The sequence below is a fragment of the Electrophorus electricus genome, chromosome 21, assembly GCF_013358815.1.
Source record: "Electrophorus electricus isolate fEleEle1 chromosome 21, fEleEle1.pri, whole genome shotgun sequence".
Classification (NCBI taxonomy): Eukaryota; Metazoa; Chordata; class Actinopteri; order Gymnotiformes; family Gymnotidae; genus Electrophorus; species Electrophorus electricus.
In genome coordinates, this window is record NC_049555.1 from 6,423,665 (window position 1) to 6,439,820 (window position 16,156).

Here is a 16,156-nt window from a genome sequence, read left to right on the forward strand (position 1 = left end):
TTTGGTCATCTTTATCAGATTTTCACTTGTGTTTGTTTTTGTCTCTAGTATCAGTCTTGTGTGTGGGTGTGTCTGGTTGCTGTATTTTTATGAACTAAACATTAGTAATTCGGAGTGATTTTGGGAACCTTGTGCTGTCATTGCATTGTGTAATAATGTAATGGTTTTTCTCTCTCTCTCTCTCTCTCTCTCTCTCTCTCTCTCTCTCTCTCTCTCTCTCTCAAACGTCTTGCTGGAAACTTCACTTTCCAATAGGCTGATTCTGTCAGGCATCTTGTACTTCCTCTATGACCAAATACCAAACGCCTTTCACTTCTGCACTGTCTGTCTCACACACACAAGCACACTCCTACAGGCTCATCTGGTCCATCAGCATGGGTAGCTTCTTGGCAAATGAAGGACTTTCCATCGTTGTCATTGTGAGTTTTTCTAATCTGAAGTTACATTCATTTTTAAATACTTTAACTGGCTTGAAGAACCATTTCTGTCAACATCTCGGCATGTGATGATGTTAAACGTTAGTTAATCACAGATGCTCTTGTGTGTTTGTCATTGCAGCTGGTATGGCTGGGCATCAATGTGTTCCTGTTTGTGCATTTCTACATGGCGTTTCTGATCGATAGGTGGTTCTACACCAGAGCCATCCTCGGGGTAAGAGTCCCACGCTGGGCACCTGGGCTTTCCGGCAGAAATGTGCTCTTTTAGCAAGGTTCTACTGTTATTCAGTTGCATCAGTCAAATGCAAATGTCCAATTTCAGGCCTGGACAGTGTGCTGCATGACTAGGACATTTAGTTTTCTCTAAACGAAGATTCACTGTGCTGGAGTAAAGTTTTTATGCACCAGAAGACACAGATCACACACAGTAAACAGGTGCTAGAGCCTACAGTGCATGGAAGGAAGGAAGGAAGCAAAGAAACAGAACTTATCACTTCTCTTTCTCTCTCTGTGCATCACACACACACCAACCGTTAGGTATATATAAAGGAGAAAAAAAGTGGTTAGAAACATTTACAGCATTTAGCTGAAGCTTTTATCCAAAGCGACTTACAATTATAACTGAATACAGCTTGAACAATTGAGGGTTAAGGGCCTTGCCCAGGGCCCATCAGTGGCAATTTGGCAGCAGGGCTTGAAGTGGCAACCTTCCGATTACTTGTCAGGAGCCTTAACCACTGAGTTACCACTTCCCCATCTTGTGTGAAACCTAGTTTGAGACATCCTTCATTCTTTCACTCTCCCTCTTTCTGCTCTCTCTTTGGAATTCAGTTAAATGTCATTGGAATAAGCTTTTTTTTTTGGACATGACATGACATGTATAGTATTGTTAAAGCAGTATTACAGTAAGACAACATTGCTTACTGTAACCTTTGCAATATTAAGGACATGAACTTTCCTGTGATTTTTCCCAGCATGCTCTCTCCTGGGCGAGGGCTCCAGCTGCCTGTCTGAACTTTAACTGCATGTTGATCCTGCTGCCAGTCTGCCGCAACCTGCTCTCCTTCCTGCGTGGCTCCATACAGGTCTCTGTCTCTCTCTATCTCTCTCACAAACACACAAACACACACACACACACACACACACACACACACACACACACACACACACACAGTCTAGAAAAGTAAGAAAAGCAAGAAAAGAGAAACATTGTAACTGTATAAATATTAATTGTGTGTGTGTTCTGTAGTGCTGTTCCCGTACCGCTGCCCGCCAGCTAGACAGAAACTTAACTTTCCACAAGCTGGTGGCGTACATGATTGCCTTCCACACAGGTATGTTGGCCCTCTACCTTAGTGCAGGAGTTTGACCCGCCGGACACTGGGGGTTTAATCTGCCTCTGTCATGCACTCTAACTCTCCTGTGATTCTGACAGCTGTGCACATCATCGCTCACCTGTTCAATTTCGAGCGCTTCATGGATGCTCAGCTGGAGGCCAACATGAGCTCCCTGCCCCACGTTCTCTCTCTGATTGGGAACAAGCACAATGAGTCCTTCCTCAACCCCATCAGGAACAACCAGACAGTGAGTGAGGAGTGCACCACCCTCTCCGATCCACGCACCACCCTCTCCGATCCATTGCTCTTGTTTTGAAATCACTTCTTAAGGCTGTATAATTAAAAGAATTGCATTTAGAAAATGGGGGAAATTATCTTATGTAGTTGTTTGACTGGTTGTGTAAAAACATTAGAAGCTCTTTCCCAGTGGGTGTGGTAGTCATGGCAGGGTAAAAGACACAACAGTTCACAACAGCCGCACATGACCACACCGTGAGTGGAATTTCCTCTTTAGGTGCAGACCAACTTCCCTTGGTCATTAAAGCAGTGACACATGACCGTTCATCTGCTGCTGCCGATATGATCACATACTGTTGCCATGGTAATAGTCTGATTCCCTGTGTCCAGGAAGAGTAGAGTATAACAAAATAATAAATTGTAACATAATTCTGCCTGAGAGTAAACAAATGTCTGTCCTGGGTCCCTGATTCCAGAGGATGCTGCGGTGTGTCCAAAATCATCTCTCTCTTCAGGAATCTGATCATTTTCTACCTGAACTCAAAATAATGTGTTAACGTGCGTTTTAGTGATGTATTTCCCAATAGCTCTCTACACTTTGTAGAATATGTATTCCATATCTGACGTTTATGAAACATTCATAAAAAATTGGGGCTTTCATGATCAGGGTTTGGTTTCTACTCCTCTACCTTGCCCTCTTCAGAGTCCGACAATCGTGATGTTCACCACAGTGGCAGGACTGACGGGCGTGGTCATCACTCTAGCGCTGATCCTCATGATTACCTCCTCCATGGAGGTGATACGCAGGTCCTACTTTGAGGTCTTCTGGTTCACACACCACCTCTTCATCATCTTCTTCATTGGGCTCGTGCTGCATGGGATCAAGTGAGCATCAATGGGATTGGATGAGCGTTAGGGGGACCGGGTGAGAGCTAGCGGGACTGGCTGAGTGCTAATGGGATCTCTGTTTAAATGCAGTAGATGTAGATGTGTATAGGTAGATTTGTAGTGTTAAGGGTTGCAGTGTTAAGAGTAAGAGAACAATTCTATGATGCAGCTTGATGTCCACATTACACTGGTAGTAATGCAGTGATTGATAAGCTTCTGCGTGTGGTGCAAGAATATCTGTTTGGTAATTTCCATCTTTGTTACAGTAATATCCATGTGTGATGCAGTAATATCGGTATGTGTTACAATAATATCCATATGTGTTACAGTAATATCCATATGTGTTACAGTAATATCCATGTGTGATGCAGTAATATCGGTATGTGTTACAGTAATATTCATGTGTGTCGCAGTAATAGCCGTGTTACATTAATATCCATGTGTGTTGTATATGTTTGTGCGAATGTTTGTGTGTGTTGTCTCTTGTCAGACGTATCGTGCGAGGCCAGACCCTAGACAGTCTAAAGAAGCATAACCCTATAACGTGTCACAGTGAGTTTGAGAGGTGGGGCTTAGACCAAGACTGCCCTGAGCCCAAGTTCATGGGCAATCCGCCAGGGGTAATCCACCTTTCAGCTGCACCACAAATGCCCACATGACTCATAAAGTACTCTCAGACCAGCCCTGTGAAACTGTTACATACTGTGTCAGGACAATTTGAAAGGAAAGAGTGGCGATGAGGTAAAAGTGCAGAAAGTTGATGGTAATTCCACAGTCTTTAGTCCACAGACACGATAAAACATGCAGGAATCACAGCCCTTTTTTACAGTGTCGAGGCTTCATAAACAGATGCATAAATTAACATAAGACTGAATTAAATTATGACTATTATGCGAATGCTTAGCACTTAGTTTCACCAGTATATGAGTGAGTAAAGTGCCCAGTGCCAAAATGCTAAAAAAAAAATATGTCACTGGCCAACAATCAGCCAATTATCTTGCCTTTATGGTAACATTACATTTGTTTTGTTTTCGTTAAAAACAAAGGAATGTTGTGCACAGCGATCTTTCTTTTCAGTTTAGTGGATAATCTATCATTATTTTTGGGTTCCCAGACATGGAAGTGGGTTGTTGGGCCAATGTTTCTGTACCTGTGTGAGAGGCTGGTGCGATTCTACCGATCACAGCAGAAGGTCGTCATCACCAAGGTCAGTGGCTGGGACATTTAGCACAAAAATGCACAAAATATCGTCCTGGGAGTCCCTGCAAGGACTCTGTGAGGGCCATCTGTCCACTAAACGGGTAAAAGTAGTCACAACATGAGAGCACTTGATGTTACTGCGCTAACATGTTAAAACCATTAAAGCATAGTGAAAATCTATCTAATATTATATTAATGATAATGATTGGATTAGACAGCTACAGTAGTGTGAAAAAGTGTTTGCCACACTTAAATGTTTCAGATCATCAAACTAATTTAAATATTAGACAAAGATAACATAAGTAAATACAAAATACAAAAAATTATTATTATTTTTTAATTATTAAGGGGAAAAAAAACCCAAAGCTGCATGGCCCTGTGTGAAATAGTGATTGCCCCCTAAACCTAATAACTGGTTGGGCCACCCTTAGCAGCAGCAACTGCAATCAAGTGTTTGCGATAACTGGCAATGAGTCTTTTACAGCACTGTGGAGGACTTTTGGCCCACTCATCTTTGCAGAATTGTTGTAATTCAGCCACATTGGAGGGTTTTTGAGCATGAACCGCCTTTTTAAGGTCATGCCACAGTATCTCAATTAGATTCAGGTAAAGACCTTGACTAGGCCACTCCAAAGTCTTCATTTTGTTTTTCTTAAGCCATTCAGAGGTGGACTTGCTGGTGTGTTTTGGATCATTGTCCTGCTGCAGAACCCAAGTGCGCTTCAGCTTGAGGTCACGAACAGATGGCCGGACAGTCTCCTTCAGGATTTTTTGGTAGACAACAGAATTCATGGTTTCATTTACCACAGCAAGTCTTCCAGGTCCTAAAGCAGACCACCATATTTTACTGTTGGTATGATGTTCCTATTCTGAAATGCTGTGTTACTTTTATACCAGATGTAATACGACATACACCTTCCAAAAAGTTCAACTTTTTGCATTGTTATGGTGAGATCACAGAGTGGGTGATGCTGATGCTACAGTGAGGTCACAGTGTGGGCTGACACTACAGTGAGGTCACAGGGTGGGCTTACATGACAGTAAGATCACAGGATGGGCTGACAAGACAGTGAGGTCACACAGTGGGGTAACGCTACATTGAGGTCACATGATGGGCAACTCTACAGTGAGGTCACAAGGTGCGCTGACACAACAGAGGTCACAGAGTAGCCTGACACTACAATGTAACACTGTGGGGAGAACTGACATTATTAACCTCTTATTATTATTAACTTCTCCGACCTCCAATGCACCAAACTGAGGCAGTCTGTGCTATAGTGTAACACTCCTGAGGCAGTCTGCACAAGTGTAATACACCTGAGGACATCTGCACTGTACTATAACACAGCTGTTAGAGCAGGGAAAAATAATGATTAAAAAATGACATGGTGGAATCTGCTGTGATTTGTTGTTCATGTGAAGTTATATTTACTTTATTTTAAGACATGCTAAGGACCAGCTGATGTTCTATTATGTCCTGATATGTAACTCCATAGAATTCAAATAGCTTGTGTTTTTCACATGACTATATATAGCACTGGGTACAGCAGTTGAACAAGACCAGAAATAAAAAACAGTAAGAAAGAATTCTAAGAGATGAGGAACTATTTAAAAATAGGAATTCTGTGCTTCCACTAGAATGGAAGGGTTCTGTCAGAAGAACCATAAAAAAAAATTATGTTTTCCAGCAAACCTCAGATGAGCCTTTATGTTTTTTGCTCAGCAGTGGTTTTCATCTTGGACCTCTGCCATGTAGGCCATTGTTGCCCAGTCTCTTTCTTATGGTGGCGTCATGAACACTGACCTTAACTGAGGCAAGTGAGGCCTGCAGTTCTTTGGATGTTGTTGTGGGGTCTTTTGTGACCTCTTGGATGAGTTGTCGCTGTGCTCTTGGGGTAATTTTGGTCAGCTGGCCACTCCTGGGAAGCTTCACCACTGTTCCTTGTTTTCGCCATTTGTGGATAATGGCTCTCACTGTGGTTCACTGGAGTCCCAAAGCTTTAGAAGTGGCTTTATAACCTTTTCCAGACTGATAGATCTCAATTACTTTGTATCTCATTTGCTTCTGAATTTCTTTGGACCACAGCATGCTGTCTGGCTTTTGAGAATCTTTTGGTCTAACTTTGTCAGGCAGGTCCTATTTAAATGATTTCTTGATTGAGAAAAGGTGTGGCAGTAATCCAGCCTGGGTGTGGCTAGAGAAATTGAACTCATCTTTCCAGAGATGTGATAAAAAACAGTTAATTTATGTTTTAACGGGGGTCATGTAGGTTTGAAACTTTTTTCCCTTAATAATAAAAACCTTCATTTAAAAACTGCATTTTGTGTTTACTTGTGTTATCTTTGTCTAATATTTACATTTATTTCATGATCTGAAACATTTAAGTGTGACAAACATGCACCAAAAAAAAAAAGATATCAGGAAGGGGGCAAACACTTTTTCACACCACTGTATGACATATGAAGCCCTTGGTTGTTATTTTCTGAATGACATATTTAGTATAATAGAGTATATTCGGCACTTTTATCACCTCCAACCACTAGGTGGTGATGCACCCATCTAAAACATTGGAGCTGCAGATGAAGAAGAAGGGCTTTAGAATGGAGGTGGGCCAGTATGTATTCCTGCAGTGCCCATCCATCTCACAGCTGGAGTGGCACCCCTTTACCCTGACCTCTGCCCCCGAGGAGGACCACTTCAGTGTACACATCCGCCTGCAGGGAGACTGGACTGAGGCGCTGTACATAGCATGCGGCGGCGACAGGACCAGACTGCAGGAGGCCTGGGAGCTGCCCAGGTCAGAGCCCACAACACCACAACACACGGGGCTTCAGGTCAGAGCCCACAACACCACAACACACGGGGCTTCAGGTCAGAGCCCACAACACCATAACACACGGGGCTTCAGGTCAGAGCCCACAACACCACAACACACGGGGCTTCAGGTCAGAGCTCACAACACAACACCATACAGGGTTTCAGGTCAGAGCCCACAACACACAGGGTTTTAGGTCAGAGCTCGCAACACCACAACACACGGGGTTTTAGGTCAGAGCCTGCAACACCGCAACACACAGGGTTTCAGGTCAGAGCTCACAACTCCACAACACACGGGGCTTCAGGTCAGAGCCCGCAACACAACAACACATGGGCTTTTAGGTCAGCACTTGCAGCACACAGGGCTTCAGGTCAGATCTCGCAACACCTCAACACACAAGGCTTCAGGTCAGCGCTCACAACACCACAACACTAGAGGCTTCAGGTCAGAGCTCGCAACACCACAACACATGGGGCTTCAGGTCAGAGCTCGCAACACCACAACACATGGGGATTCAGGTCAGAGCCTGCAACACACAGGATTTCAAGTCAGAGCCCTCAACCCCGCAGCACACAGGATTTCAAGTCAGAGCCCGCAACACACAGGGTTTTAGGTCAGAGCTCGCAACACCACAACACACGAGGTTTCAGGTCAGAGCCTGCAACACCGCAACACACAGGGCTTCAGGCCAGACCTCGCAACACCATGACACATGGGGTTTCATGTCAGAGCGTGCAACACACAGGTCTTCAGGTCAGAGCTTGCAACACCACAACACATGGGGCTTCAGGTCAGAACCCGCAACACCACAACACACAGGTCTTCAGGTCAGAGCTCACAACTCCACAACACACGGGGCTTCAGGTCAGAGCCCGCAACACAACAACACATGGGCTTTTAGGTCAGCACTTGCAACACACAGGGCTTCAGGTCAGATCTCGCAACACCTCAACACACAAGGCTTCAGGTCAGCGCTCACAACACCACAACACTAGAGGCTTCAGGTCAGAGCTCGCAACACCACAACACACGGGGCTTCAGGTCAGAGCTCGCAACACCACAACACATGGGGATTCAGGTCAGAGCCTGCAACACACAGGATTTCAAGTCAGAGCCCTCAACCCCGCAGCACACAGGATTTCAAGTCAGAGCCCGCAACACACAGGGTTTTAGGTCAGAGCTCGCAACACCACAACACACGAGGTTTCAGGTCAGAGCCTGCAACACCGCAACACACAGGGCTTCAGGTCAGACCTCGCAACACCATGACACATGGGGTTTCATGTCAGAGCGTGCAACACACAGGTCTTCAGGTCAGAGCTTGCAACACCACAACACATGGGGCTTCAGGTCAGAACCCGCAACACCACAACACACAGGTCTTCAGGTCAGAGCTCACAACTCCACAACACACGGGGCTTCAGGTCAGAACCCGCAACACAACAACACACAGGGTTTCAGCTCAGAGACCGCAACACACAGGGTTACAGGTCAGAGCCTGCAACACCACAACACATGGGGCTTCAGGTCATAGCTCGCACCACCACGACACATGGGTTTTCTGGTCAGAGCCCGCAACCCCGCAGCACACAGGGTTTCAGGTCAGAGCCTGCAACACCCAGGGTTTTATGTCAGAGCTCGCAACACCACAACACACAGGGTTTCAGGTCAGAGCCCGCAACACACATGGCTTCAGTGCAGCAGAACCAGGAAATCCCTGACTGCTCTCACACCATTAAGTTTTGTATAAATATAAACCTACCGCTGTCAATGTTGACAAGTAAGTCACAATTAAAATCTGGAAATGGACTGTTAGGTAATTAATGATCATTCTGAAAATAACATTTCTGAAATTATAGAAACATGATGTCCTTTTGTCTGTCCTAGAATAATCAGTACTTACAGTCGGTATTTACAATCAGTACGGTTGTACTTATAAAAAGTACTTACATTTCATATTTACAATAAAAAAAACACACACTACACTACAATTTAGAGAAATGGAGCCTTCTTTGAATCTTCTGCATCTGCCAAACAACTGGTTATGCTGTGAGTTCATAAAGTGTGCACATTTTACCTTAAAATGAACCGAGAAAAAACACAGAATTAAACACAGAAAAACTGAGAATTAAACATAAGTGCAAATGTTTGAACAGGAAAAACAAATCACATAAATGACACTGTCCCAAGCAGCATTCACCCACAATCTTGAGGAAACATTAAATTAATTATTTTACATGACATAAATTTGACTTTGGCTGTAGACGCTTAGATTAAACAGCACGTATTGATAAGTGCAGCTTTGAAGTTCTTGACTCTCACTTTTAACAGTGATATTTCACAGTGGTGCGCTTCATTGTTCTATGTTTTTATAAAGGTTTTGCATGTTTAGCATCCATTCTACATCCTAAAAATGAAATTGGGAAAGAAAAGACAAGACACATCTTTTGACTGGAGAGAGCTCACGATACCAGAGGCTGTGAACTTGTGCATGTTGTGTGAAGAACTGTGCAGGTGTAGTGTTTCTCCCCACCAGCCCACACTTAAGAAATTTCACCTCAAAGGAGTGAAGTTTTATTTTTAATCCTGGAACAAACCATTTGAGTCAAGTGACTGACTCATTCAAGAGTCAAGAGCTTCTGTTTTTCTGGGTGATTTTCTGTTTTATAGTGTCTTGTCAACCATGGCCAAGTCTTAAGCAAGCTTGTATTAGGCCTTTGTAATATTCTAACCCGATACTCTGTGGTGAAGAGTCCAGCGGAAGTGCCCAGTGCGGTGGCATCTACTGCGCTGGCAAGGCACACCTGTGCAGTGGAAAAGTACAGGCATCAGAAAGGGGATGTGACTCAGCGGCTCTGAGGTCTGAAAGCAGAAGTGAGGAGCAGCAGGTGGATATGAAGAGGAGGAAGCCCCAAGGGTCAGAGAGAAGGGGGAGGGGTTAACGGGTTACAGGCCTCGGTGAGCAGGAGGAGGCCCCGAGGTTCGGGAGAGATGGGGGCGGGGTTAATGGCTTACAGACCTAAGTGAGCAGGAGGAGGCCCCGAGGTTCGGGAGAGATGGGGGCGGGGTTAATGGCTTACAGACCTAAGTGAGCAGGAGCAGGCCCCGAGGTTCGGGAGAGATGGGGGCGGGGTTAATGGCTTACAGACCTAAGTGAGCAGGAGCAGGCACTGGAGGAGGAGTGACGGCAAGCCACTTTCCTCATTTCTGATTCTTCCTGTTTCAGAAATGTACATTACCTGCAAATGAAATTTAGAGCATTTTTCGCTGGTACACTGATGCCGTCGTAAGAACAGATTTCTCTTGTTGCATGAAATAAAAATGATGAACTATGCAATGAAGACGATATTGAACATGGGTAATAATGGTAATACTGCACTGGTTTTAACGACATGCAACACTTCCTGAAAATAGTTTCTATTAAAAAAAAAACAAACTCTCATCATCGTCATCATCATCACATCTCAGTCCTGACCTGAAGGCTGTCATCTTGTGGATGATTGTGTGTGACCGTACGTGTGGCTGTGTGCAGGATAGCGGTGGACGGCCCATTTGGCACGGCCAGCGAGGATGTCTTCCGCTATGAGGTCGTCATGCTGGTGGGCGCTGGCATTGGAGTAACTCCCTTTGCTTCCATCCTCAAGTCTGTGTGGTACAAGCATGTTCAGGAGAACACTAACGTCTTCACCAAGAAGGTGAGGGTGCGCCGCGGCTTCTAGCACTTACAAGCACATGGACTCTTATGTCACAGTACAAACTTTGATTATAATTCTTATGGTTCTTCTTTATCTGTGAATGAGAACAAATGTATTTTGCATTTAATTCCAACACTGCTGAGTTGTTGTTTTTTTTTTTTTTTTGGGGGGGGGGGGTGATAACTGCTGAGCTAATGATGCAAACCATTAGAGCTAAACCATTAAACCATCAAAATTAAACTTTGAACTGTTAGGTGATATAAACCATGAGGTCGGTTAATGGTTTAATTGGTTTAAACCATTTGGTTATACCATTAGACGAGTTAAACCATTATTTTGTTAAAACCTTAGAGAGTTAAACCTTTAGATGGGTTAAATTGTTAAACTGTTAACCTGTTAGATGGGTTAAACTGTTAGGGGCTCTAAACTTTTAGTTGGGTTTAACTATTAGATGAATTAAACCACCAGGAGAATGAAACCATGAGAATGAAAAGGTTTAATCCAGTGAAGACACTAAACAGTACAGCGCTTAGGCCCTGGGTGTGACATCCCTGTCACACTGCACATGCTCCTCCAGCTACATAATGCAGGGGTGGAGCTGTGAAGAAGGCCTGAAATGAATGATGTTTCAGACCTTTGACCCCACAGATCTATTTCTACTGGCTGTGTCGGGAGACACAGGCGTTTGAGTGGTTTGCCGACCTCCTGCAGTCCCTGGAGCGGCAAATGATTGCGAAGGACATGAGAGACTTCCTCACCTACAACATTTACCTCACCCGCTGGAGGGACACGGAGGTGCCTGACATACCGCCAAAACTCAAAAGCACTACTGGAAGAGATTTATTTACCACTTAAAAAGTGGAGTATCAAAACAATGTGCATTTGGCAGAATGTAATGGCCTCAGGAGTAGATGATGGACATGTCCTTGTTCTTCCCTGACTGTAAGTGTCTGATCAGTTGTGTGATCTTGTTTGTTTGTGTCCCTTAACAAAGGCTGCACACTTCAGAGTCCACCATGAAGCCGAGAATGATCCCATTACTGGCCTGAAGCAGAAGACCCTCTATGGCAAACCCAACTGGGATACCGAGTTCAGTGCCATCGCCACCAATCACCCTGGGTATGTGTGCACACAGACCCCTGATTGAACAAATTGCTTGGCTGTTGATAGACAGAGTCATGGCATCTGTCCACTACAGCGGCCGCTCGCACATGGGTGACAGCTCCGTGTCAATAAGCATATACGTGTTTATGTTTATCGGTGGGTTTTTGTGAAGCACCAATTTCTCATTCTCTCCCTTAGGTGTAAAGTGGGTGTGTTTCTGTGTGGGCCCACCCTCCTGGCCAAAGACCTGGAAAAGCAGTGTCTCAAGCAGTCACAGGCTGGAGCTGAATTTATATTCAACAAAGAAAACTTCTGATCTACTGTCACACACTTCTACACCGCTGCATTAAGAGATGCAGGGTAGGCCATTTAAAGGTATAATGTGTGATTTTAAAAATGGTAACAGGTGATCTGTTATAAGGACAAAGTAAGAAGCAACCTTGTTATAAACCCTCAGGTACTGACTCACAAACCTATAAGAATTTTCATTTAAGCCTGAGAACCATGCAAGACTGTCTATAAGAACGTTAAGACAAATCTATATAGTTCTCAAAATGAGTGTACCTGCCTATTGACATCAGTTTGCACTGATGTATTATTTGTATGTTTTGTTAATGATCTTTACAGGCTGATGTAAACTTTATGGGTTACATTTCTCTTTGCACATCTCTGTCAAGGAAAGAGGAAGCCTGTTTACTGTTTCTTAGCCAATACATTGCTTGACTGCTCTGCTAAATTGTGAAATTCTGTGATTTTGTTGCATAAATCTGTAGAAATTGCATTCAGGGGCTTTTTAACAAGCATTTCCTCTTTCACAAGTTTACCACATTTGTCACAAACAGTATGCTTACTGTAATTCTAAATGATAAATGAGCTTGAGGAATGTTAGCTAATGTAAATGTAAAATGGGCATTTGTTAGATGTGAGAAATACAAGGCTGACATGAACATAATCAAATGCTGAACCAGTGAATTACACAAATCTTTTTATTTTCAAGCATTCATAAATACAGAGGAAAAGAAAAACACTGCAAAGTAAATTTGCATTCATTTGTTGTTACAGTTGCCTTGTTTGTGGTCACATATACATTGTAGCTAACATTGTGAAACAGCCTTTATACATTTTTATGGGTAGTAGTAGTAGTAGTTCCAAGTTTTCTGTCTTTGACAAATCATTTCTTAACTGTGTTTTATGTGGTCTATCTACTGTTTGTTCTAATAATGAAGAACGACTTCCAAAAATGTATGCAATGTGCTATAAAATTTCCTTGAAGTTGAAATTGATGTTAAATACAAACTTCAAGGTTGTAATATAAGAGCTCAATACTTCATCTTGATATCTGATGCATGTGTCTTCAATTAGGGCCAACAATATGTGGTCAGACGTTAATAATATTATGAATAGCATCCTAAATGCTGCATCAGCAGGGCTGCAAAGAAATGAGCATGATTCACTTACCATAATGTCAAATTTATCCTAGACGAACCAAAGTACTAAGTAAATATTATACTGTACATAACTGCAGTCCTCCTACACAAAACGAATGGGGACAAAAGGTCAACAACAAGTGCCGCATGTAAGACAAGCAGGCAGGGACAATATAAAGTTTACACGGAGGACAAACGTGAACAGACACTGCACAGACTGGTCAGTGTGCCAAAATAAGCTGATGGTGTCCGAGCGTGTGAATTGGTCTGAGAGGTTGACGCTGGCTGTCATTCCTGGCTTAGAGAGCAATAGCGACGGCAAACACGCCAACGACACAATACATGGTGCGGTTCTCCCATCTGACTGTGCAGCTTCCTACGGAACGAATGGAGGAATGAACGAATGAATCTTCTAGCTGCCTGTTCAGACTCTGGCTCTTCACTCCCCCTATCTACACATCTACGTTCCACAGCAGCATTACACAGCTGTTATTGACTTCCAGATCATTCAGAAACCCGTTGGTGTGATGCACGATGTAGCCGTGTGACTCACCATCAGTGGTAGTGTCCCAGTAGCAGGAGTTTGCTGTGTGAAGACCAGCGCCACTCTTCTGCATTACAGCACAGTTCACTGGAGCAGCACACAATCACACAGCCCGTTTAGGCGGCAGGGTAACAGAGGCACGTTTAAGTTACACGGAAAGCGACAGGCTGGCATCTTACCAATGTACTTAAATGGTTTCCCCTGTTTCACCAGCTGAGTGAGTGAATGCTCCACTATTCTAGCTGTCCACTGGTTTACATTATTCTGGTTGTAGTCCACACCACCTATAACACCTTCAATGCACTGTCTCACACACACACACACACGAAATGGTGCTTGACTCTCATCAGGTGCTTCAGGTATGAGTTAGACGAGCGCTCAGCACAAATCCTCACTTCTAACTCGTAGTATAGCACCAAATTAACTATTAAGAGAAAGACAAACAACTGACGTTTTTGGAAACATTAAATGGCTTCAAAAATAAAACAGTGGGATGCAATTTTCCCGTTATTTATTATTCTTTTCGCAGCGCTGACTTGCATCGTTGGTCAGTTACCTCTTTAACAGCATTACTGGCTTCATCTGGACTGAAGGCCACCTGAATGGAAAACGCGGAGGAAATTTCAGATCAACAGCTAAAATAATAGCCGCTGTCTATCCTTTCTGCTGTAAATAAGCGTTAAAATCAGATAAGCGTAAATAAGCGTTAAAATCGCATGTTCTTGTAGGCTCATTTTTGACTCATGACACAGACCTCAACGTTTACTTGTTTAACTGGTAGCGTTAGGTGCATATTGTACAGATTTACATACAGTTAGCTAGTTAACTTGCATATGTAATCATCTCTTACTGATTTTCTTTCTCGCCTAGAGCAACCAGCTGGATGAAAATATTGGAATTTTGTTTAGTTAATAGAAGGCGACCACTACCAGCTACAGCTACGAACATCATTTGGCCACACCTAGAAATTTCTATTGTATAAGACTGCACCAGACTTCCAAATAGTAGTTACTTAAAATCAGTTCTGATGAATAGTTCTCACAAAAAATGGGTTATGATGATAAAAGCTGTATTAGGTTAGCTACTGGTTAAAGTGTGTGCAACTGTCTTGGTTTTGGGGACTTCAGCTAAATTTGATCTGCCATCTAGCTAAAGTTAGCGAGCTCGCTTGCTAGCTAACCATAACGTAACACTTTCTTCCTAAAGTAATAGCTACATTTATAACTTAACAACCATAAATACCTCATCTCCAGAATGGTACTCCTCCATATTCCTGTCAGAGTTTAGAGAATGTGTGAAGTGTTTAAATCTTTGAAAGAACAGAACCTCTCACTGATTAAGATAGCTAACGTTAGCTAGCTACAAGTTCCTTGCTGGCTGACAACAAGCAAGTCGCACACAGCCTCAACGGCCACCCTTCACCGCCCCCTAGCGGTGCTCCTCCAGCTGCATGGAAATGAGCAGTTTACGTTTATATTTACAGCACGACAGTACATGTACTCCCTGGAAAGCGAACCCAAGCCATTGGTGTTTCCAGCACCATGATCCAGAAGGTTCTGACTTTGCCATAAAATGCCCTTTATCATACACCGTCGATTACCTCGCTTCTGTTCCTGTGATGATCGCTGCTCCGAAGACAAGAAGGATTTTACTGATTGTTCAGTCTCCTCAAGTGCCATGCTTATGTCATGAAAAATACTCATAATCAGAATCAATTGTATACGTGATGATTGACTATTAACAATCACCGGTGACATTTGATATTGCTTCCTTACAATATCCTTATTAAAACACCTTGAATAGTCGAACGTAAGTTATTTCGTTTTTCATAAGCCTTTGTTTTTATTGATTAATTTAACTGCACTTGTTATTTTTACTGTACTGGGATTGACCATGATAAAGTTTACTTTGAGGATAGCCAGCCGATGCGTTGCTATATTAGACATAACACAAGATGAATTAAAGCTAAATTTTAAAATACAATATTAACAGATGTATTGATATCTTAAGTCAGTTAGTGTAGTGCCATGCATCGTAATTCATAGACGTAACTGCTACGGACCATTTACTTGGATAAAGCAGGACTACAAGCTACAGCCGAAAAATAGTTTAGTTGATGGAACCTTTAAGAATATAATAATCAATAAATCAATAATAAAATAATTAGTGCCTATCGTTCAGTAACGGAGTCAAAACAGTTAAATCTGCTGGGACCAATTACAGTTGATATCTTATGTAATACAATAGCAAACAGCGATAACCCGAATTACTCAGAAAACCAAGTTTTTTTGTTGAAAAAAAAAAAAATCACTTTAAGCGACAGGCGACGCTTTAGCGCCTGGAAAATGTCTGATGACTTGGAAGGGGCGGTCCGTGGCGAAGTATGCGGACCGCAACTTGACCACACCGGACATGCTGTATCTATCCTAGCGTAGACTTCGGGGTTTGCTGACTGAACAGCGCAATGC

General features: G+C 43.2%; 2 protein-coding genes across 2 annotated transcripts; one reads left to right on the top strand and one right to left on the bottom strand.

Annotated features, from left to right (window-relative positions):
* Positions 1 to 307: 307 nt before the first annotated feature.
* LOC113578253 (cytochrome b-245 heavy chain) lies at positions 308 to 13,014 on the top strand. Its single transcript, XM_027011404.2, has 13 exons — positions 308 to 419; positions 559 to 651; positions 1,412 to 1,522; positions 1,687 to 1,771; positions 1,873 to 2,021; positions 2,715 to 2,896; positions 3,390 to 3,519; positions 4,014 to 4,106; positions 6,644 to 6,897; positions 10,451 to 10,613; positions 11,262 to 11,408; positions 11,608 to 11,732; positions 11,916 to 13,014. Exons 1-13 carry the CDS (start codon positions 375 to 377, stop codon positions 12,031 to 12,033), a joined length of 1,695 nt encoding a protein of 564 aa, XP_026867205.1. The 5' UTR covers positions 308 to 374; the 3' UTR covers positions 12,034 to 13,014.
* On the bottom strand, positions 12,690 to 15,092 carry dynlt3 (dynein, light chain, Tctex-type 3). The gene is made up of 5 exons (XM_027011405.2): positions 14,931 to 15,092; positions 14,245 to 14,286; positions 13,868 to 13,991; positions 13,698 to 13,775; positions 12,690 to 13,520 (listed from the first exon to the last, which is right to left on the bottom strand). Exons 1-5 carry the CDS (start codon positions 14,955 to 14,957, stop codon positions 13,444 to 13,446), a joined length of 348 nt encoding a protein of 115 aa, XP_026867206.1. The 5' UTR covers positions 14,958 to 15,092; the 3' UTR covers positions 12,690 to 13,443.
* Positions 15,093 to 16,156: the final 1,064 nt, after the last annotated feature.